Genomic DNA, 26,275 nt, shown 5'->3' on the forward strand with positions numbered 1-26,275 from the left:
TGGATTTCTTCTGGGTGCTCTGGTTTCCTCCCACAGTCCAAAGATGGACATGTTAGGTGGATTGGCCATGCTAAATTGTCCCTTAGTGTCCTAAGGTTAGGTGGTGTTGGGCAGGAGATTGGGCCCAGATAGGGTGTTCTTTCAGAGTGTTGGTGCAAACTCGATGGGCCAAATGGCCACCTCTGCATTGTAGGGATTCTATGATTCTGTGATCTGGGTGTCTGGTAGGGTTCTGGTGGGTGGCTGCTAAGGCTGAATTTACGTCTTGAAAGTTTTACTGTAAATAAGACGGGTTACCAGACATGATTTGAGTTTTTGGTGGCTTGTGATTACCTCGCCTTGCTATTTTTCTCTGCTGCTGATATGTGCTTGCTTTCAAAGGAGAACATTGTTTCTGTCAGATACACCAATCCTGGGTGACCTTCTTCCAGGACCGCTGCCAGGTGCAATGATCCTGGGTGACCCTCTCCCAGCACTCAAACTTGGTATCAAACTCCTTGGATGTCCTTGTAACATTTGCTTTGACCTTTATGAGACTGCACCCAGCCTCAAGCTCACCATAGAAGATTGACTTTGGGAAATGGGTTTTGGGATTCTGACTCATGACCGACCCAACTAGTTGTGACTGTCTCAATATGGTGTGGATCGTGGCAGGCCAGCTCAGGTGAAACATCGAGGGCCGAAGGGCCTGTTCTGTGCTGTACTGTTCTAATTCTAATTCTAACACCTCAGTGTCTGGTATTTTGACCTGCCAACTGATCTTCAGAGGCTTCCAAAGGCAACTCAGGTGAAAGTGATTGATTTTCTTGGCTTGCCTCTGAAGCACAGTCCCTATTTCACATGCGTAGAGCAAAGTGGGCAGGATTATTCTCTATAGACTTGCTGCTTGGGACGGGCTTGAGTTAGGGCTTTCCAAGAGCAGGCTGGTGGTACATTACTTCAGTTTTCTGCATGCTGATCACCGGGCTGGAGTTGTCACGTGCATTGGAGAATAAGTCTATGCCACATGTCCAACTCAATTGGCGGCTGGTGCAGTCATCAGCAAACAGGAAGTCATGAATCTGTCTTTAGAGACCAGTGGCGCGATTTATCGGCCTCATTGTGCCAGACTTTGCGGCCTCTTGCGAGATTCGTGATGCTCGAGACGTCTCGCGCGATTCAACTGGAATGCACGCGCCGGATTGTCCTGGCGCCCTGGAACTAACGGCTTCCCCAGTGAGGCTTTGGTGCCGTTTAGTAATGGTCGACACAAACGTAGAGCAGGCGTAATGGCACCTGGTGGTTTCCCTGGCCATTAGAGACCCCTGGGTGGTCAGGGTAAGGGCAGCACCTGGCTCTCCTTCTGGCACCTGGGCACCTTGGCACTGTCAGCCTGGCACCTTGACATTGCCAGGATGCCTGGGTGGCATTGCCAGGCTGGCAGGGACACTGCCTGGGTGTCAGGCTGGTAGTGACAGGAACCTTGTCATTACCAGCCTGGGGTTAGATCTGGGGCGCCTTGCCCATAAGAGGTGGGGTGAAGTGGGAGGCTCGAGGACCCTGGATGAGGTAAGTGTAATGTTCTTGTCAGATGGCCTGATTTATATTACAAGAACACTTGTAGCTAAATATATAAATGATTTATTAACATTAACTGTGGCTCAAATATCTACAAACAGATGAATAATAGTATGAACATCCACAAGCAACGTCTCTCCCACCTCCCTAGTCAGTCTGAGGTCACCTGACTAACATTCACTTATATACTAATGAGACTCCTAGTGGTCAGTCAGTAAATTACAACAGGACCAGTAAGTTGGGTGAAGTGGGGTGGGTCAGGAGGCCATTGAGGGGGTCGAAAGATTGGGCTGCCTTTAATTGCCTGGGGCAGCACGGTAGCATTGTGGTCAGCACAATTGCTTCACCGCTCCAAGGTCCCAGGTTCAATTCCCGGCTTGAGACACTGTCTGTGCGGAGTCTGCACGTTCTCCCGTGTCTGCATGGGTTTCCTTCGGGTGCTCCGGTTTCCTCCCACAGTCCAAAGGTGTGCAGGTTTGGTGGATTGGCCATACTAAATTGCCCTTAGTGTCCAAAATTGCCCTTAGTGTTGGGTGGGGTTACTGGGTTATGGAGATAGGGTGGAGGTGTGGCTTGGGCTCTTTCCAAGAGCCGGTGCAGACTCGATGGGCCGAATGGCCTCCATCTGCACTGTAAATTTTATGAAATTCTATGAACAATGGCACAAATAGTCTCCCTGAGACTAGCACCTTGGCTAGGTCTCCCAGGGCCACTTTCCTCTGCTGCTGAAACGTATCATTGAGGAATTCTATTAACTGCTCCTTTGACGATTGGCAGGCAGAGGAGGCCGCTTGCTCTCCGCCGTCTCATTCTGTGGCTCTCCACAAAGACTCTCCTGCTCCAGCAGTTCTTTCCTTCTTGCCCCATTCCTAGTCTGTGGATCCATCCACCAGTCACACCAGAGGAGTGAAACTTTCCACAGGCACTCCTGCACCTCTTGCTCTCAAATACTTTGCCCTTCGAGCAGGGAAAAGACCGGAAAAATCCACCTTGAGCGGGAGCCACCAAATGTGCGACCGCTCACTCCAAGGTCGCCCCCGGAGGTCCACTCATGTTTAACGTTAGTTATTACGGTTAGTTTCTGTTCTCTGAGCAGACCTTTGGAGCACAGCACTTTCAGAAACAACCTGAAAATCTTTCTGTCTTGTCAGTCTCATATCTTATGGCAAAAAGGCCAAAAACACAGACAGATCTTGGCTCCTCCTATTAGTTACATCATCGGTATCCCACCATGATGCCCCATGACATGCTTAGCTAGATCTAAACACTATCCCTCATTAATTATCCACACCGCAGGAAATCTCCTTCTATAAACAATGGCCTGGATTCGCGGATCGCGATTGAGCGGAGAATTGGGCGTCTGGCCGAAATCAAGCCTCATGTCGGGCACTGAACTGACCGCCAAGCACTGCCCTCCCCCCCCCCCCCCCCCCCCCCCTTGCTGGTGGTGGGGATCGGGGTTCTCAACCGCCCGCCAGATGGAGAATTGGACGTTTGGTGAAATCAAGCTTCATGTCGGGCACTGAACTGACCGCCAAGCCTCTGGCCCACCCCGGTGGTGGGATCGGGGTTCTCGGCCGCCCACCAGATGGAGAATGCTAATGAATGTCAATGGACCTTAACGACCCATTTGCATCTACTTAGCAGGCCCGGAACCAGATTCCCCAGGTCCTCACGATTTTCCAGTCCTCCAGCTGGGAATCACAAGGCCATGGATCACTACAGGTGTCACCAAATGTTAACCTGATGTGATGACCTCGCTGTGGACCAAGGGGTAACTCCATATGGGAGTTCCCGACAAGGTTTATCCGAGGTCCACTGTCCCCCACCCCCACCAAATGCACTACCTGCCAACCCCTTCCCTCCCCTTCCAGAAACCCAACCCCCTCTCCCCCCGAGACCTTCTAAAACAGGAGAATCCCTCAGGACTCGCTAACTAAAGGAACCGCCCAGCCCAAAGAGACCCTCTAAATAGGGAGATACCCGCAGGGGCCCCCTAAATCGGGAGAGCTCCACGGGGACCCCTAATGTAAAGGTTCAGGGTGACCATCACCTTGATTCCCACCGGAAATGGGTGTCTTCCCCCATAACCCCGTGGTGCCAGGTATGCCATCATCTGGCAGATATGTCACACTGTCCCCCTGCTCAGCCAGGGTCTTTGACGGCATGTCCAGAGCGGCAGGTCCTCAGCTGACACACAGTGCAGCACCCACACACACTGCAACACCCACACACTCTGTAGCACCCATTCACACTGCAGCACCCACACACACTGCAACACCCACACACTCTGTAGCACCCATTCACACTGCAGCACCCACACACACTGCAACACCCACACACTCTGTAGCACCCATTCACACTGCAGCACCCACACACACAGCAGCACCCACACACACTGCAACACCCACACACTCTGTAGCACCCATTCACACTGCAGCACCCACACACACTGCAGCACCCACACACACTGCAGCACCCACACATACTGCAGCACCCACACACACTGCAACACCCACACACACTGCAGCACCCACACACTGCAGCACCCACACACACTGCAACACCCACACACACTGCAGCACCAACACATACTGCAGCACCCACACACACTGCAGCACCCACACACACTGCAGCACCCACACATACTGCAGCACCCACACACACTGCAACACCCACACACTCTGTAGCACCCATTCACACTGCAGCACCCACACACACTGCAGCACCCTCACACACTGCAGCACCCACACACTGCAGCACCCACACACACTGCAACACCCACACACTCTGTAGCACCCATTCACACTGCAGCACCCACACACACTGCAGCACCCACACACACTGCAGCACCCACACATACTGCAGCACCCACACACACTGCAGCATCCACACACACTGCAACACCCACACATACTGCAGCACCCACACACACTGCAGCACCCACACACACTGCAGCACCCACACACACTGCAGCACCCACACATACTGCAGCACCCACACACACTGCAGCACCCACACACACTGCAGCATCCACACACACTGCAACACCCACACATACTGCAGCACTCACACACACTGCACCACCCATTCACACTGCAGCACCCACACACACTGCAGCACCCACACATACTGCAGCACCCACACACACTGCAGCACCCACACACACTGCAACACCCACACACTCTGTAGCACCCATTCACACTGCAGCACCCACACACACTGCAGCACCCATTCACACTGCAGCACCCACACACACTGCAGCACCCATTCACACTGCAGCACCCACACACACTGCAGCACCCACACACACTGCAGCACCCACACACACTGCAGCACCCACACACTGCAGCACCCACACACACTGCAGCACCCACACACACTGCAACACCCACACACACTGCAGCACCCACACACACTGCAACACCCACACACACTGCAGCACCCACACATACTGCAGCACCCATTCACACTGCAGCACCCACACACACTGCAGCACCCTCACACACTGCAGCACCCACACACTGCAGCACCCACACACACTGCAACACCCACACACTCTGTAGCACCCATTCACACTGCAGCACCCACACACACTGCAGCACCCACACACACTGCAGCACCCACACATACTGCAGCACCCACACACACTGCAGCATCCACACACACTGCAACACCCACACACTCTGTAGCACCCACACACACTGCAGCACCCATTCACACTGCATCACCCACACACACTGCAGCACCCACACACACTGCAGCACCCATTCACACTGCAGCACCCACACACACTGCAGCACCCACACACACTGCAGCACCCACACACACTGCAGCACCCACACACACTGCAGCATCCACACACACTGCAGCACCCACACACACTGCACCACCCATTCACACTGCAGCACCCACACACACTGCAGCACCCACACACACTGCAGCACCCACACACACTGCAGCACCCACACACACTGCAGCACCCACACATACTGCAGCACCCACACACACTGCAGCACCCACACACACTGCAACACCCACACACTCTGTAGCACCCATTCACACTGCAGCACCCACACACACTGCAGCACCCATTCACACTGCATCACCCACACACACTGCAGCACCCACACACACTGCAGCACCCACACATACTGCAGCACCCACACACACTGCAGCACCCACACACTCTGTAGCACCCATTCACACTGCAGCACCCACACACACTGCAGCACCCATTCACACTGCATCACCCACACACACTGCAGCACCCATTCACACTGCAGCACCCACACACTCTGCAGCACCCACACACACTGCAGCACCCACACACACTGCAGCACCCATTCACACTGCAGCACCCACACACACTGCAGCACCCACACACACTGCAGCACCCACACACACTGCTGCACCCACACACACTGCAGCACCCACACACACTGCAGCACCCACACACACTGCAGCACCCACACACTCTGTAGCACCCATTCACACTGCAGCACCCACACACACTGCAGCACCCACACACACTGCAGCACCCACACACACAGCAGCACCCACACACACTGCATCACCCACACACACTGCAGCATCCACACACACTGCAGCACCCACACACTCTGTAGCACCCATTCACACTGCAGCACCCACACATGCTGCAGCACCCACACACACTGCAGCACCCACACACACTGCAGCACCCATTCACACTGCAGCACCCACACACACAGCAGCACCCATTCACACTGCAGCACCCACACACACTGCAGCACCCACACACACTGCAGCACCCACACACACTGCAGCACCCACACACACTGCACCACCCAAACACTGCAGCACCCACACACACTGCAGCATCCACACACACTGCAGCACCCACACACTCTGTAGCACCCATTCACACTGCAGCACCCACACACACTGCAGCACCCATTCACACTGCATCACCCACACACACTGCAGCACCCACACACACTGCAGCACCCACACATACTGCAGCACCCACACACACTGCAGCACCCACACACTCTGTAGCACCCATTCACACTGCAGCACCCACACACACTGCAGCACCCATTCACACTGCATCACCCACACACACTGCAGCACCCATTCACACTGCAGCACCCACACACTCTGCAGCACCCACACACACTGCAGCACCCACACACACTGCAGCACCCATTCACACTGCAGCACCCACACACACTGCAGCACCCACACACACTGCAGCACCCACACACACTGCAGCACCCACACACACTGCAGCACCCACACACACTGCAGCACCCACACACACTGCAGCACCCACACACTCTGTAGCACCCATTCACACTGCAGCACCCACACACACTGCAGCACCCACACACACTGCAGCACCCACACACACAGCAGCACCCACACACACTGCATCACCCACACACACTGCAGCATCCACACACACTGCAGCACCCACACACTCTGTAGCACCCATTCACACTGCAGCACCCACACATGCTGCAGCACCCACACACACTGCAGCACCCACACACACTGCAGCACCCATTCACACTGCAGCACCCACACACACAGCAGCACCCATTCACACTGCAGCACCCACACACACTGCAGCACCCACACACACTGCAGCACCCACACACACTGCAGCACCCACACACACTGCACCACCCAAACACTGCAGCACCCACACACACTGCAGCATCCACACACACTGCAGCACCCACACACATTGCAGCACCCTCACACACTGCAGCACCCATTCACACTGCAGCACCCACACACACTGCAGCACTCACACACACTGCAGCACCCACACACACTGCAGCACCCATTCACACTGCAGCACCCACACACACTGCAGCACCCACACACACTGCAGCATCCACACACACTGCAGCACCCATTCACACTGCAGCACCCACACACACTGCAGCACCCACACATACTGCAGCACCCACACACACTGCAGCACCCACACACACTGCAACACCCACACACTCTGTAGCACCCATTCACACTGCAGCACCCACACACACTGCAGCACCCATTCACACTGCAGCACCCACACACACTGCAGCACCCATTCACACTGCAGCACCCATTCACACTGCAGCACCCACACACACTGCAACACCCACACACTCTGTAGCACCCATTCACACTGCAGCACCCACACACACAGCAGCACCCACACACACTGCAACACCCACACACTCTGTAGCACCCATTCACACTGCAGCACCCACACACACTGCAGCACCCACACACACTGCAGCACCCACACATACTGCAGCACCCACACACACTGCAACACCCACACACACTGCAGCACCCACACACTGCAGCACCCACACACACTGCAACACCCACACACACTGCAGCACCAACACATACTGCAGCACCCACACACACTGCAGCACCCACACACACTGCAGCACCCACACATACTGCAGCACCCACACACACTGCAACACCCATTCACTCTGTAGCACCCATTCACACTGCAGCACCCACACACACTGCAGCACCCTCACACACTGCAGCACCCACACACTGCAGCACCCACACACACTGCAACACCCACACACTCTGTAGCACCCATTCACACTACAGCACCCACACACACTGCAGCACCCACACACACTGCAGCACCCACACATACTGCAGCACCCACACACACTGCAGCATCCACACACACTGCAACACCCACACATACTGCAGCACCCACACACACTGCAGCACCCACACACACTGCAGCACCCACACACACTGCAGCACCCACACATACTGCAGCACCCACACACACTGCAGCACCCACACACACTGCAGCATCCACACACACTGCAACACCCACACATACTGCAGCACTCACACACACTGCACCACCCATTCACACTGCAGCACCCACACACACTGCAGCACCCACACATACTGCAGCACCCACACACACTGCAGCACCCACACACACTGCAACACCCACACACTCTGTAGCACCCATTCACACTGCAGCACCCACACACACTGCAGCACCCATTCACACTGCAGCACCCACACACACTGCAGCACCCATTCACACTGCAGCACCCACACACACTGCAGCACCCACACACACTGCAGCACCCACACACACTGCAGCACCCACACACTGCAGCACCCACACACACTGCAGCACCCACACACACTGCAACACCCACACACACTGCAGCACCCACACACACTGCAACACCCACACACACTGCAGCACCCACACATACTGCAGCACCCATTCACACTGCAGCACCCACACACACTGCAGCACCCTCACACACTGCAGCACCCACACACTGCAGCACCCACACACACTGCAACACCCACACACTCTGTAGCACCCATTCACACTGCACCACCCACACACACTGCAGCACCCACACACACTGCAGCACCCACACACACTGCAGCACCCACACACACTGCAGCACCCACACATACTGCAGCACCCACACACACTGCAGCACCCACACACACTGCAACACCCACACACTCTGTAGCACCCATTCACACTGCAGCACCCACACACACTGCAGCACCCATTCACACTGCATCACCCACACACACTGCAGCACCCACACACACTGCAGCACCCACACATACTGCAGCACCCACACACACTGCAGCACCCACACACTCTGTAGCACCCATTCACACTGCAGCACCCACACACACTGCAGCACCCATTCACACTGCATCACCCACACACACTGCAGCACCCATTCACACTGCAGCACCCACACACTCTGCATCACCCACACACACTGCAGCACCCATTCACACTGCAGCACCCACACACTCTGCAGCACCCACACACACTGCAGCACCCATTCACACTGCAGCACCCACACACACTGCAGCACCCACACACACTGCAGCACCCACACACACTGCTGCACCCACACACACTGCAGCACCCACACACACTGCAGCACCCACACACACTGCAGCACCCACACACTCTGTAGCACCCATTCACACTGCAGCACCCACACACACTGCAGCACCCACACACACTGCAGCACCCACACACACAGCAGCACCCACACACACTGCATCACCCACACACACTGCAGCATCCACACACACTGCAGCACCCACACACTCTGTAGCACCCATTCACACTGCAGCACCCACACATGCTGCAGCACCCACACACACTGCAGCACCCACACACACTGCAGCACCCATTCACACTGCAGCACCCACACACACAGCAGCACCCATTCACACTGCAGCACCCACACACACTGCAGCACCCACACACACTGCAGCACCCACACACACTGCAGCACCCACACACACTGCACCACCCAAACACTGCAGCACCCACACACACTGCAGCACCCACACACATTGCAGCACCCTCACACACTGCAGCACCCATTCACACTGCAGCACCCACACACACTGCAGCACTCACACACACTGCAGCACCCACACACACTGCAGCACCCATTCACACTGCAGCACCCACACACACTGCAGCACCCACACACACTGCAGCATCCACACACACTGCAGCACCCATTCACACTGCAGCACCCACACACTCTGTAGCACCCACACACTGCAGCACCCATTCACACTGCAGCACCCATTCACACTGCAGCACCCACACACACTGCAGCACCCACACACACTGCAGCACCCATTCACACTGCAGCACCCATTCACACTGCAGCACCCACACACTGCAGCACCCACTCACACTGCAGCACCCATTCACACAGCAGCACCCACACACACTGCAGCACCCACACACACTGCAGCACCCACACACACTGCAGCATCCACACACACTGCAGCACCCATTCACACTGCAGCACCCACACACACTGCAGCACCCACACACACTGCAGCACCCACACACACTGCAGCACCCATTCACACTGCAGCACCCACACACACTGCAGCACCCACACACTGCAGCACCCACACACACTGCAGCACCCACACACACAGCAGCACCCACACACACTGCAGCACCCATTCACACTGCAGCACCCACACACACTGCAGCACCCACACACACTGCAGCACCCACACACACTGCAGCACCCACACACTGCTGCACCCACACACACTGCAGCACCCACACACACTGCAGCACCCACACACACTGCAGCACCCACACACACTGCAGCACCCACACACACAGCAGCACCCACACACACTGCAGCACCCACACACACTGCAGCACCCACACCACTGCAGCACCCACACACACTGCAGCACCCACACACACTGCAGCACCCACACACACTGCAGCACCCACACACACTGCAGCACCCACACACACAGCAGCACCCACACACACTGCAGCACCCACACACACTGCAGCACCCACACACACTGCAGCACCCACACACACTGCAGCACCCACACACACTGCAGCACCCACACACACTGCAGCACCCACACACTGCAGCACCCACACACACTGCAGCACCCACACACGCTGCAGCACCCACACACTGCAGCACCCACACACACTGCAGCACCCATTCACGCTGCAGCACCCATTCACACTGCAGCACCCATTCACACTGCAGCACCCACACACACTGCAGCACTCACACACACTGCAGCACCCACACACACTGCAGCACCCATTCACACTGCAGCACCCACACACACTGCAGCACCCACACACACTGCAGCACCCATTCACGCTGCAGCACTCACACACACTGCAGCACCCACACACACTGCAGCACCCTCACACACTGCAGCACCCACACACACTGCAGCACCCACACACACTGCAGCACCCACACACACTGCAGCACCCACACACTGCAGCACCCACACACACTGCAGCACCCATTCACACTGCAGCACCCACACACACTGCAGCACCCACACACACTGCAGCACCCACACACACAGCAGCACCCACACACACTGCAGCACCCACACACACTGCAGCACCCACACACACTGCAGCACGCACACACACTGCAGCACCCACACACTGCAGCACCCACACACACTGCAGCACCCACACACACTGCAGCACCCATTCACACTGCAGCATCCACACACACTGCAGCACCCACACACACTGCAGCACCCACACACACTGCAACACCCACACACTCTGTAGCACCCATTCACACTGCAGCACCCACACACACGGCAGCACCCATTCACACTGCAGCACCCATTCACACTGCAGCACCCACACACACTGCAGCACCCATTCACACTGCAGCACCCACACACACTGCAGCACCCATTCACACTGCAGCACCCACTCACACTGCAGCACCCACACACACTGCAGCACCCACACACACTGCAGCACCCACACACTCTGTAGCACCCATTCACACTGCAGCACCCACACACACTGCAGCACCCATTCACACTGCAGCACCCACACATACTGCAGCACCCACACACACTGCAGCACCCACACACACTGCAGCACCCACACACACTGCAGCACCCACACACACTGCAGCACCCACACACACTGCAGCACCCATTCACGCTGCAGCACCCATTCACACTGCAGCACCCATTCACACTGCAGCACCCACACACACTGCAGCACTCACACACACTGCAGCACCCACACACACTGCAGCACCCATTCACACTGCAGCACCCACACACACTGCAGCACCCACACACTGCAGCACCCATTCACGCTTCAGCACCCACACACACTGCAGCACCCACACACACTGCAGCACCCTCACACACTGCAGCACCCACACACACTGCAGCACCCACACACACTGCAGCACCCACACACACTGCAGCACCCACACACTGCAGCACCCACACACACTGCAGCACCCATTCACACTGCAGCACCCACACACACTGCAGCACCCACACACACTGCAGCACCCACACACACAGCAGCACCCACACACACTGCAGCACCCACACACACTGCAGCACCCACACACACTGCAGCACGCACACACACTGCAGCACCCACACACTGCAGCACCCACACACACTGCAGCACCCACACACTGCAGCATCCACACACACTGCAGCACCCACACACACTGCAGCACCCACACACACTGCAACACCCACACACTCTGTAGCACCCATTCACACTGCAGCACCCACACACACTGCAGCACCCACACACACTGCAGCACCCACACACTGCAGCACCCATTCACACTGCAGCACCCACACACACTGCAGCACCCATTCACACTGCAGCACCCACTCACACTGCAGCACCCACACACACTGCAGCACCCACACACACTGCAGCACCCACACACTCTGTAGCACCCATTCACACTGCAGCACCCACACACACTGCAGCACCCATTCACACTGCAGCACCCACTCACACTGCAGCACCCACACACACTGCAGCACCCACACACTGCAGCACCCACACACACTGCAGCACCCACACACACTGCAGCACCCACACACACTGCAGCACCCATTCACACTGCAGCACCCACTCACACTGCAGCACCCACACACACTGCAGCACCCACACACTCTGTAGCACCCATTCACACTGCAGCACCCACACACACTGCAGCACCCATTCACACTGCAGCACCCATTCACACTGCAGCACCCACACACACTGCAGCACCCACACACTGCAGCACCCATTCACACTGCAGCACCCACACACACTGCAGCACCCACACACTGCAGCACCCACACACACTGCAGCACCCACACACACTGCAGCACCCACACACACTGCAGCACCCACACACACTGCAGCACCCATTCACACTGCAGCACCCACACACACTGCAGCACCCTCACACACTGCAGCACCCACACACACTGCAGCACCCTCACACATTGCAGCACCCATTCACACTGCAGCACCCAAAGACACTGCAGCACCCACACACACTGCAGCACCCACACACACTGCAGCAGCCACACACACTGCAGCACCCACACACACTGCAGCACCCATTCACACTGCAGCACCCACACACACTGCAGCACCCACACACACTGCAGCACCCACACACACTGCAGCACCCACACACACAGCAGCACCCACACACTGCAGCACCCACACACACTGCAGCACCCACACACACTGCAGCACCCACACACACTGCAGCACCCACACACACTGCAGCACCCATTCACACTGCAGCACCCACACACACTGCAGCACCCACACACACTGCAGCACCCACACACACTGCAGCACCCACGCACACTGCAGCACCCACACACACTGCAGAACCCACACACACTGCTGCACCCACACACACTGCAGCACCCACACACACTGCAGCACCCACACACTGCAGCACCCACACACACAGCAGCACCCACACACACTGCAGCACCCATTCACGCTGCAGCACCCACACACACTGCAGCACCCACACACACTGCAGCACCCACACACACTGCAGCACCCATTCACACTGCTACCATCATTTGCATCCCGCCCTCACGCAGGGCTGGCAGTTTGGTTAGGCTCCGTCTGGCACACTGCCCCGTATTCTGTATCAGTAGATGTTGTGGGCGCACACTCTCATCTCATCCCAGCAACTTGCTGTCCTCTTCGCAGAGAGAGGCCATTCACTCGCACAAGGTGTCCTCCCCTTGCTCCCCATGTCCGCTAACGTGCTGCTTAGAATTGAAGCTGATTTAAGTGAACTTTCACTGGGCTTGCTGTTGTGAGCTCTGTGTTTCCCAGGAACTCAGTAAAGCAGTTGTGAACTGCATTAATCGATACAAGAATCCTGCTCTATGCTTGTCTTAGATTGAGTTTGATTTGTCATGGCCACACCTGGCTCTGAAAGGAAGGTGTCAAATTAGGCAGAGCCCCATTTGACCCAGAATCTTCCTGCTGTATTAACAGTATTGATTCTGATCTGCATTGGCCTCAACTCTGTACAGGGCCCTGACCAACAGAGTACACCGTGTTTTAGAGATGTTGATAATTATTTGCAGTGTGGGGACACTTTGTCTTCAGCTTTGTTTTTGCATCGTATTAACTGCAGGAGAGATGGAGGCCAGTCAGAAGGAAAAACCAGTAAAACTTGCAAAATGATTGTTACTGGTCCGAACTGGTCTTAAAATGGAACATCAGTTCAGACCAGTGTCAGTCTTTTCTAGGTTCTATGAGATACCCTCAATTACAACACAAGAGAGAAGATTGGTAGTTCAAAGGCTTTAATCATCAGAGAACTGAACAGCAGCCGAGAAGTGTGCTCACCAGATGCTGCCGAGTGACCCTCATCTTATATACCATTTCCTGGGGGCGGAGTCCCCCAGGGTTCCAAGCCTTGTCTTAAAGGGCCGATGCATTAAAGGTAAGGTACAGTTACAGCAGCTACTGATACCATTCATCTTATTCTACTTGTTGCTGCCATCACAATTCTCAGCCTCTTGTAGCCACAGTATTTCTATGGCTGGTCCAGTTCATGTTCTGGTCAATGTTAAGCCCCCAGGATGTTAATATTGGGGGGGTTCAGTGATGTTAGCACCATTGAATGTTACGGGGAGATGGTTAGATTCTCTCTTATTGGAGATGGTCATTGCCTGGCACTTGTGTGACAGGAATGTTACTTGCCACTGATCAGCCCAAGCCGGAATGTTGTCGAGGTCTTGCTACATGTGAAGTTGGACTGCTTCAGTATCTTGCAAGTTGCAAATGTTTTTCTTTTCCACCCAGAGGGTGCTGAGGGTCTGGGAGGATAGAAGAGGCGGGAAACCTCACAACCTTTCAAAAGTATGCGGATGAGCGCATGAAATGTCACACCTTCCAAGGCTATGGGCCAAGTGCTGTAAAATGGGATTTAGTGGTAGATTTAGTGTGGTTTTGTCGTTGTGGTCTCGATGGGCCGATGGGCCTTTTCGGTATGAACCCTGTGCTGTGCCAAAAATATCAGAATTTTAGCCAGTCTGTTTATTTCTGCAGAAGGTTAAATCTTAATGTCTTAGTTTAAAAAAAGGTTAATCAAGGTTATGAGGAAATTGGACAGGGTGTAGCGAGATGGTAACAGAGGAGCCCAGGTTGTACGTCTTTCAACAGAGACGGTTAAAAGGAGTTTTCACAAAAGTGTTCAAAATGATGAAGACTGTTGATTGAGCATATAATGAGTAATTGTTTCCACTAGAGAAGAGACTAAATAACGAGAAGACACTGATTTCAGGTCATTGAGAAAAGATTCAGACGAAGAGTTTCTTTTAAGACAAGTTGCTGTGATTTGGAACGCACTGTCTGACAGGGTGTGGGAAGTCGATTTAACAGTAATTTTGAAAAGGGAATTGTCGAAATGCTTGAAAATGTTAAAAATACTTGACAATTGCAGGATCATAGGGAAAGAACAGGGTAGTGGGACTAATCAGATAGCTCTTTCAAAGAACAAGCACAGACAATGGGCTGAATGGCCTCCTTCTGCACGGGATGGCTTTATAAGTACGAATAACCCATATGATTTCAAGGCAAAAGAGCAATAAACATTTGAAATAATCTACCAAAGCAAAAGAGATAAAAACTTTGGGGTCAATCAGCAGACAGTTTGACGACAGAGTTAATGGGTGTGATCGTATGGCTTCATCCTGCCCGACTCAGTGACGCGATAAGGGCCATTAAATCTCATGAGAGGCCATTCACAAGCTTTACGATGCTCGGATGCCTTGCAAGATCCAATGGGATCTCACAAGATGTCACAATCTGGATACCACCCTCACTGGGCGGGATCAGGCCTGGGTGTGTCCTGCCCTATGAGGTTGGTGAGGGGGGCTCAAGGACCCCTTAACAATAAAGTTGGGGTATGGGTGGGGGAGGGGGTTTCCCGTTAAATCGCACCCAATATGTTTGAACAGGTGCTTCGGGGGAGGGGGTGGGTAATTGTTCTCTTACCTTATAGTCTTATTTCCTCGCAGTGAGTCTCCTGAGAGGTGAAGTGTTTGAAAGGTAGTGTGGAGTTGGGGGTTGCTGGGGGTGGGGGGGGGGGGGGGGGGATGTTCGGATGGCTTCACGTGACTGACACCTAATCCTGTCCGTTACCCTGCAGCATCGTGTTCACTGGATGCCGTATTGCAGTATGGTCATCATCTTTGCTTATGTCTTCAGCTACGGAGTAGGCCCAGGTGAGCTGAATCATACAGGTATCCTTTCCCCTGACTCGCTGTTTCTTTCTGTCATCTGAATACAAGAGCCAGGCTTGGCTGTGGGAACACAATAAAATCCACTCCGGGGACTGATCTCCCAGAATCTGAATCAAAACTGTTATGGGCCAGGGTTTAGAGAACCCCAAAGTGTATCATGGAGTTCATCTGACCCACAACTTTTAATAGATTGTGGTATGGGGAGCACACGGCCCACTCTACCGGTGTTGTTCAGCAGAAATTGAAAAGTATTTTTAAAGCGAAACAATGTTTATTCTATGAACTGAAGGAATCATAGAATCACAGAATTTACAGTGCAGAAGGAGGCCATTAGGTTAACTCAAGTTAACCTTTTTAAAACAAACAGTGAACATCTGAGCAACCATTAATTCAGATACAACCCCCAAAGAGTACAACCCTAAGTAATCCTTTAAGCTTTCCTTTTAAGATCCACAAGACTTAAAACATCTTTTACCAGAAGCACATCAGGTTAAAGTCACTACTGTTATTAGTTTAAAATCACCAGGATCGATTTACAGTCTTTAGATTACAGAGAGAGAATCTAATACATCTTCTGACTGTGACTGCAGCTATCCAGCTCTGAAAATGAAACTAAAACACACCCTGCAGCAAACAGCTTAAAACAAAAGTAAAAAGCTGACAGACAGCCCAGCTCCACCCACTCTCTGACATCACTGCAGTAATAAACACCCATTTCTTAAAGGTACTCTCACTACAGATACTTATATACACACCCATTTATAAACACCCATTTCTTAAAGGTACTCTCACTACAGATACTTATATACACACCCATTTATAAACACCCATTTCTTAAAGGTACTCTCACATGACAAAACTCCACCAGATTGATACAAGGATTTAAATGTGACCAATGCCCTCCCTGGCAGCTGTTCCAGCTGTTTGTCACCCTTTCAGTTAATATTTTCTGCCTTCTGTCGTGAGCTGACACACAAGCAGCTGGTTAAAGAGACAGTTGCTGAGTCTTACTGGATGCATTCCCGCTTGGTTTCATACCGTCCCACCTCTGCCTTCTCCGCCTGCCGCCCCCTCTCCATGCTCCCACCATTGGACATGTTCATTGTCACTGTGAAATGCTTCCCTCACCAACAGAGATACAAACGACCCTTTGTTTTTTTAAAAATTTAAAGTACCCAATTCATTTTTTTTCCAATTGCGGGGCAATTTAGTGTGGGCAGTCTGCACATCTCCAAGTGCACACTCCACACGGACAGTGACCTGGGGTTGGGCTCGAACATGGTTCTTGGCGCCGTGAGGCAACAATAATAACCTCTGCGCCATCGTGCCACCCAAAACAGACCCTTTGTTAACTGATTGGAAGCTCATCTTTTAAAAATTTGTTCCTGGGATGTGGGCGTTGCTGGCAAGGTTTATTACCAACCCCCAATTGCCCTTGTTCAGAGGGCATTTTTAAGAGTTAACCACATCACTGTGGGTCTGGAGTCACATGTAGGCCAGACCAGGTAAATACAGCAGATTTCTTTTTCTAAAGGGCATTCGTGAACCAGATGGGTTTTTATAATAAACAAAAATGGTTTCATGGTCAACAGGACCAAGGGTAGCACGACACACACTCCTGTCTGCATCAATGGCTCCGTAGTGGAGATGGTCGATAGCTTGAGGTTCCTGGGGGTCACCATCAACATGAGTCTGTCCTGGGCCACTTACGTTGATGCAACAGTCAAGAAAGCCCAACAAAGTCTCTACTTCCTGCGGAAGCTACAGAAATTCGGCATGTCTGCATCAACTCTCACAAACGTCTATAGATGTGCGATAGAGAGCATCCTATCCGGCTGCATCACAGCTTGGTATGGCAACTGCTCAGTCCAAGACTGCAAGAAACTACAGACTGTGGTGAACTGAGCCTAACGCATCAAACAAGCTTGCCACTCCCACATTGATTCTGTCTGCACCTCCCTCTGCCTCAGGAAAGCAAACAGCATTATCAGAGACCCCTCCCACCCAGGCATTGCCTTCTTCCAGACCCTTCCATCAGGCAGAAGGTACAGAAGTCTGAAGACCCGCTCATCCAGACATAGGAACAGTTTCTTCCCCACAGCTACTAGACTCCTCAACGACTCCCCCTCGGACTGATCTGTTACCTGTAAGAACACTATTCACGACGCCCTATGCTGCTCTTGCTCATGTATTTGCCTTGTTTGGCCCCTTGTTCCACACTGTAACCAAACACTGTTTGTCGATGTACCATTTGTCAATGTACTCTGTTGATTATTCTTTTTGTCTACTATGTACGTCTGTGTACATTCCCTCAGCCGTAGAAAAATACTTTTCACTGTACTTCGGTACATGAGTTGCTGGTTTAGCTCACTGAGCTAAATCGCTGGCTTTTAAAGCAGACCAAGCAGGCCAGCAGCACGGTTCAATTCCCGTACCAGCCTCCCCGGACAGGCGCCGGAATGTGGCGACTAGGGGCTTTTCACAGTAACTTCATTGAAGCCTACTCGTGACAATAAGCGATTTTCATTTCATTTCATTTCATGTGACAATAAATCAAATCAAACATTTGACTTTAAGTTCAATATTTTGTTTTAAATTCGAATTTCACGATCTGCTGTGGTGGGATTTCAGAGCAGTACTTTGGGTTTCAGGATTACTGAACAAGTGGCAATTGGACTGCATCACCACCTCCCCTAAATGGTCTTCTTCCCATCTGCAAATTTTCCTTGATAGTTTTCCCAGAGCAACAAGGCTTGACCATCTGGGTGATAACAACTCCAATTCTAGGGGAAGGGTCTGTTGCTTTGAAAAGTGACTGTCTGAGGTGACTCTGTTTGAAGTATTTCTTGGTTCCTTTCCAGGTGGGATAGCTATCATCTTACCCTCGGAAATATTTCTCCAGTCTGATCGGCCTGCTGGCTATGTCATTAATGGTTTCCTCAACTGGACTGGCCTTTTCCTGGTCGCAATGGTTTTCCCCTTCATGGTTGTAAGTACATAGAACATAGAACATAGAACAGTACAGCACAGAACAGGCCCTTCGGCCCTCGATGTTGTGCCGAGCAATGATCACCCTACTTAAACCCACGTAACCCGTATTCCCGTAACCCAACAATCCCCCCATTAACCTTACACTACGGGCAATTTAGCATAGCCAATCCACCTAACCCGCACATCTTGGGACTGTGGGAGGAAACCGGAGCACCCGGAGGAAACCCACGCACACAGGGGGAGGACGTGCAGACTCCACACAGACAGTGACCCAGCCGGGAATCGAAATTGGGACCCTGGAGCAGTGAAGCATTGATGCTAACCACCATGCTACCGTGAGGCCCCTCACGGCATTTGCAAAATGGACTGTTTCGGAAAGAGTCCAAACTCCATAAGAGAGGTTTCTGCACAAACCATTTTCACTTCGAACCATCTCAGCTAGCCAGGTTCACACACACTCAATCATAATCAATCAGTCCTGTCCCCTCACTCTCACTCACTGACCCTCCCTCACTCACACTGACCCTCCCTCACTCTCACACTGACCCTCCCTCACTCTCACTCACTGACCCTCCCTCACTCTCACTCACTGACCCTCCCTCACTCTCACTCACTGACCCTCCCTCACTCTCACTCACTGACCCTCCCTCACTCTCACTCCCACACCCTCCCGCACTCTCACTGACCTTCCCTCACTCTCACACTGACTCTCCCTCACTCTCACACTGACCCTCCCTCACTCTCATTCACTGACCCTCCCTCACTCTCACACTGACCCTCCCTCACTCTCACTCACTGACCCTCCCTCACTCTCACTCACTGACCCTCCCTCACTCTCACTGACCCTCCCTCACTCTCACTCACTGACCCTCCCTCACTCTCACTCACTGACCCTCCCTCACTCTCACTCACTGACTCTCCCTCACTCTCACTGACCCTCCCTCACTCTCACTCACTGACCCTCCCTCACTCTCACTCACTGACCCTCCCTCACTCTCACACTGACTCTCCCTCACTCTCACTCACTGACCCTCCCTCACTCTCACACTGACCCTCCCTCACTCTCACTCACTGACCCTCCCTCACTCTCACTCACTGACTCTCCCTCACTCTCACTCACTGACCCTCCCTCACTCTCACTCACTGACTCTCCCTCACTCTCACTCACTGACCCTCCCTCACTCTCACTCACTGACCCTCCCTCCCTCTCACTGACTCTCCCGCACTCTCACTCCCAGACCCTCCCTCACTCTCACTCACTGACCCTCCCTCACTCTCACTCCCACACCCTCCCTCACTCTCACTCACTGACCCTCCCTCACTCTCACTCCCACACCCTCCCTCACTCTCACTGACCCTCCCTCACTCTCACTCACTTACCTTCCCTCACTCTCACTCCCAGACCCTCCCTCACTCTCACTCCCAGACCCTCCCTCACTCTCACTCACTGACCCTCCCTCACTCTCATTCACTGACTCTCCCTCACTCACACTGACTCTCCCTCACTCTCACTCCCATACCCTCTCTCACTCTCACACACTGACCCTCCCTCACTCTCACTCCCAGACCCTCCCTCACTCTCACTCCCAGACCCTCCCTCACTCTCACTCACTGACCCTCCCTCACTCTCACACTGACCCTCCCTCACTCTCACTCCCAGACCCTCCCTCACTCTCACTCACTGACCCTCCCTCACTCTCATTCACTGACTCTCCCTCACTCTCACTGACCCTCCCTCACTCTCACTCCCAGAACCTCCCTCACTCTCACTCACTGACTCTCCCTCACTCTCACTCAGTGACCCTCCCTCACTCTCACTCACTGACCCTCCCTCACTCTCACTCCCAGACCCTCCCTCACTCTCATTCACTGACTCTCCCTCACTCTCACTCCCACACCCTCCCTCACTCTCACTCCCAGACCCTCCCTCACTCTCACACACTGACCCTCCCTCACTCTCACTCCCAGACCCTCCCTCACTCTCACACACTGACCCTCCCTCACTCTCACTCCCAGACCCTCTCTCACTCTCATTCACTGACCCTCCCTCTCTCTCACACACTGACCCTCCCTCACTCTCACTCCCAGACCCTCCCTCACTCTCACTCACTGGCCCTCCCTCTCTCTCACACACTGGCCCTCCCTCACTCTCACTCCCAGACCCTCCCTCACTCTCATTCACTGACTCTCCCTCACTCTCACTCCCACACCCTCCCTCACTCTCACTCCCAGACCCTCCCTCACTCTCATTCACTGTCCCTCCCTCACTCTCACTCCCACACCCTCCCTCACTCTCATTCACTGACTCTCCCTCACTCTCACTCCCACACCCTCCCTCACTCTCACTCCCAGACCCTCCCTCACTCTCACTCACTGACTCTCCCTCACTCTCACTCGCTGACCCTCCCTCACTCTCACTCCCAGACCCTCCCTCACTCTCACTGACTCTCCCTCACTTTCACTCACTGACCCTCCTTCACTCTCACTCGCTGACCCTCCCTCACTCTCACTCACTGACCCTCCCTCACTCTCACTGACCGTCCCTCACTCTCACTCACTGACCCTCCCTCACTCTCACTGACTCTCCCTCACTCTCACTCACTGACGCTCCCTCACTCTCACTCGCTGACCCTCCATCACTCTCACTCACTGACCCTCCCTCACTCTCACTCACTGACCCTCCCTCACTCTCACTCACTGACCCTCCCTCACTCTCACTGACTCTCCCTCACTCTCACTGACCTTCCCTCACTCTCACTCACTGACCCTCCCTCACTTTCACTCACTGACCCTCCCTCCCTCTCACTCACTAACCCTCCCTCTCATTCACTGATCCTCCCTCACTCTCAGCTCTGTAACCAGTCCCCTTGGAGCATGCTCTGGAATCCAGACAGGACGGAGCAGGCCGGGAAGTAATTGTTTCTCCAGAGGAGCTCTCTGCGCACGTGGGTCTGAATCCCATCCTCATCACCAGCTCAGTGACCACGGATGAATCCTCAGCGAGTGAATAGCTTCCAAATATATCTGAAATTATTGTTTAAACAGTTTCCAATATTATGGGCCAGAGTTTAGAGAACTACAAAGTATATCATGGAGTTCACCTGACTTACAACTGTTTATTGATTTTGGGTACAATGAGTACAAGGCCTGCCTTTCAACAGGTGTTATTCAACAGAGGCCGTAAGCACTTTTAATCAAAAACGAGCTTTATTCTACAAATTTAGTTAACATTTTTGTCAACGCACACAGTAAGCATTTTTATCAACTACAAACATAAATACCGCACACAGCTACAGTAAGCTATGTATCATCCTTAATAAATTTTCCCCTTAAGCTGTTCCATTTTACTAACAAGATCCCATAAACCAGAAACCCCCTTTCAAAGGCGTGGCCCAGCACACAGCACTCAACACCTGGTTTGGATGCTCGTGTCCTTTCCAAAACAACAGGTTTGAATTTCTTCCAGAGAACAATAATTTCTTTTCAAGTTATCAAGCAGTCTGGAAACAGCTTTTAAAATGCAGATGGAGAAAAAAAAACCTTCTTTTTCAACCTGTGCTGCAAAAACCAGTTCAAACTCAAAGCGAAAGTAAAACGCAGAGCCACAGCCAGCTCCCAACTCAAAAGCTAAAATATAAAACCCAGAGCCACAGCCCAGCTCCACCCACACAATGATATCACTGAAGCCATGTGATAAGACAAAAGCATTCCTTAAAGGGACACTTCCATGACACCAATTAGAGTTCAAATTACCAGTAGTCTTGAGGTGCCGTGGAGCTTGTGCGTGGTCCATCAAGGCGGTTGTCCTCGAATGATTCGTTTGCTGCAACGCTTCCCCAGTCGAATAGCTGCTATGGATTTCTTCTGTTTCTGATCTAACTAAGTCGCTCTCGCTAGTTTTCTCGAAGCCAAATCCTGGTACACTGTTATATTACGTGATTGTAACACATCGTTACTCTTTTGCTTACTCCCAGAATGGTCTGATGGTTGTAGTTCAATGAAACTATCAGTCTTCAATTTAAGCAAATCTTCAATTTAATGAATAAAAAATATAAATTCTAATAAGTTTGTTCACTCTTCATAACTGATGATAAAGTAAATCAGAATTAGTATCAATCATGCTTAACTGTTATGGGCCAGGGTTTAGAGAACCCCAAAGTGTATCATGGAGTTCACCTGACCCACAACTCTTAATAGATTGTGGTATGGGGAGCACACGGCCGACTCTACCGGTGTGGTACAGCAGAAATGGAAAAGTATTTTTTAAAACAAAACAATGTTTATTCTATGAACTCAAGTTAACCTTTTTAAAACATGCAGTGGACATCTTAGCAACCATTAATTCAAATACAACCTCCAAAGAATACAACACTAGGTGATCCTTTTAATACCTATAAGACTTTAAAAAAATATTTAAAACAGAAACCCATCAGGATTAAATTCACTACTGAGAACAGTTACCACATTGAAATCAGCAAATGGACATTCATAAGCTTGCAGAGATTCACGCACATCCTGCTGTGATTATAGTTTCTCCAAAACTAAAACCCACCCTGCAGCAAAAAGCCTAAAGCAAAAGTAAAAAGCAGACAGACAGCCCAGCTCCACCCACTCTCTGATATCACTGCAGTGGTAAACACCCATTTCATAAAGGTAGTCTCACTACAGATATTTATATCCACACCCATTTATAAACACCCATTTCTAAAAAGGTACTCCCACATGACATAACTACACGTGCCAACTAAGCTATATCTCTCCAACATGCTGCTATCTAGTCACTTCTGGTTCGAAGAGGCAGGAAGGTCCTCAGTTCAGTTTATATACATTGATCTGGTGCCGCTATCTTGTGGTTATCTAACACTATGATACAGTTGTTAACCCTTTACATACCAGCAGATATACAGATCACTACAAGCCTCACTCATAGAAGTAACTTTTGCCCTTCTTTCCCCTCACTGCTTGCCTGTGTTTGTGTTGCAGGAGAGCCTGGGCTACATCTGCTTCCTGATATTCTGCGCAGTCTGCTTATTGCTCACCATCATGGGCTATTTCATTCTGCTGGAGACTAAAGGCAAAACACCATTGGAAATCAGCGAGGAGTTCAAGAACAGAAAGCTCTGGAAAAACTCGCCGCTCCCGGTCGCACCCAACGGGACAATCCCACAAAACACAGTCGAGATCTTCATGTCAACTGCGTTCTAACCAGCGGGAAAAGTCCTACTGGAGCAATAGGAAGAAGTTTTGAACTGAGTTCTCATATTTTTCATTGGACTGTTCCCCCCCCCCCCCCCCCCCCCCACCGCGCCCCTCTCTGCTCGCAGCACAGGAGTGTCCCTGTGATATAACTAAACACTCTACTGCCGGATGTCAGAGACCAGACCAAGGTAGCCGCCTGGGAGAAATGCACCTGTGTATTACTGCTGGAGAATCGCACTCACTTGTTGATACACCCGCCGTTTAGGATGTGGTTCGGTTTTATATATATTTATATTGCAGATTGTTTTAAGGCTCAGAGCTTTTGAAAACACCTCTGTCAAGTGCACAAGAAATCCATGAGAGTAGTGCCAGCATTCTGAGGTCTGTTCCCATGGTGACACTGACCTTTGGCAGTAATTTGATCAAATGCAGCCTGATTGAATGTTGCTGGCAGATCTCCTATTATTTCAATTCCACACTGATGGCTGTTACTGAGAAACCCCTCCGGGGATCGCTTTATAAGTTAGAGGAGGTAGCGCTCAGGACTCTGGGGCAGCACGGTAGCGCAGTGGTTAGCATTGCTGCCTCACGGCGCTGAGGTCCCAGGTTCGATCCCGGCCCCGGGTCACTGTCCATGTGGAGTTTGCACATTCTCTCCGTGTCTGCGTGGGTCTCACCCCCACAACCCAAAGATGTGCAGGGTAGGTGGATTAGACTCGCTAAATTTCCCCTCAATTGGAAAATAAAATTGGGTACTTTACATTTATATTTTTTTTAAAACTTACATTATCCTGAAAATGGTTGGTGACACTAAAATCTAGTAGCCAGATTTATGTACAAAGCAAGGCTTACTAACTGTGAGTGGCACAGTAGCACAGTGGTTATCACATTTGTTTCACAGCTCCCGGGTCCCAAGTTTAATTTGCAGCTTGGTTTGGTGTCTGTGCAGAGTCTGCCCGTTCTCCCCGTGTGTGTGTGGGTTTACTCCGGGTGCTCCAGTTTCCTCCCACAGTCCAAAGATGCGCAGGTTAGCTGGATTGGCCATGCTAAATTGCCCTTAGTGTCCAAAAAGGTTAGGTGGGGTTACTGGGTAATAGAGATAGAGTAGAGGTCTGGGCTTAAATAGGGTGTTCTTTACAAGGGCAGTCTCGATGGGCCGAATGGCCTCCTTCTGCACTGTAGATTCTATGATCTATCACTCTGACCCACTGCTGTTGTTCATCTATGTTTCATGTGCGACTGAAGAGTTGCTAAGTCCCTTGCCTCAGGCTTTCTTAACGTATTCATCAATAACCTTCGTCCATCACCAGAACAGGAGTGGGACTTTTAGCTGACAATCCTTCCGATAAAGAGGCAGACTGTGCTAGTTTACAACATCCAGGCTTGAATAGAC

At 52.4% G+C, this 26,275-nt stretch overlaps 1 protein-coding gene across 1 annotated transcript in view; it reads left to right on the forward strand.

The window, feature by feature from the left end:
• The window catches only part of LOC119963249 (solute carrier family 2, facilitated glucose transporter member 11-like), a 112,910-nt gene extending 88,000 nt beyond the window's left edge, over positions 1-24,910 (forward strand). Inside the window, exons 10-12 of the mRNA XM_038792490.1 lie at positions 16,599-16,674; positions 19,554-19,681; positions 24,667-24,910. Of these exons, the coding sequence (XP_038648418.1) occupies positions 16,599-16,674; positions 19,554-19,681; positions 24,667-24,888 (426 nt within the window). The 3' untranslated portion in view covers positions 24,889-24,910. The remainder of the gene's footprint in view (positions 1-16,598; positions 16,675-19,553; positions 19,682-24,666) is intronic.
• Positions 24,911-26,275: the final 1,365 nt, after the last annotated feature.

The sequence above is a fragment of the Scyliorhinus canicula genome, chromosome 1 (assembly GCF_902713615.1).
Source record: "Scyliorhinus canicula chromosome 1, sScyCan1.1, whole genome shotgun sequence".
In the NCBI taxonomy this organism is placed as follows: Eukaryota; Metazoa; Chordata; class Chondrichthyes; order Carcharhiniformes; family Scyliorhinidae; genus Scyliorhinus; species Scyliorhinus canicula.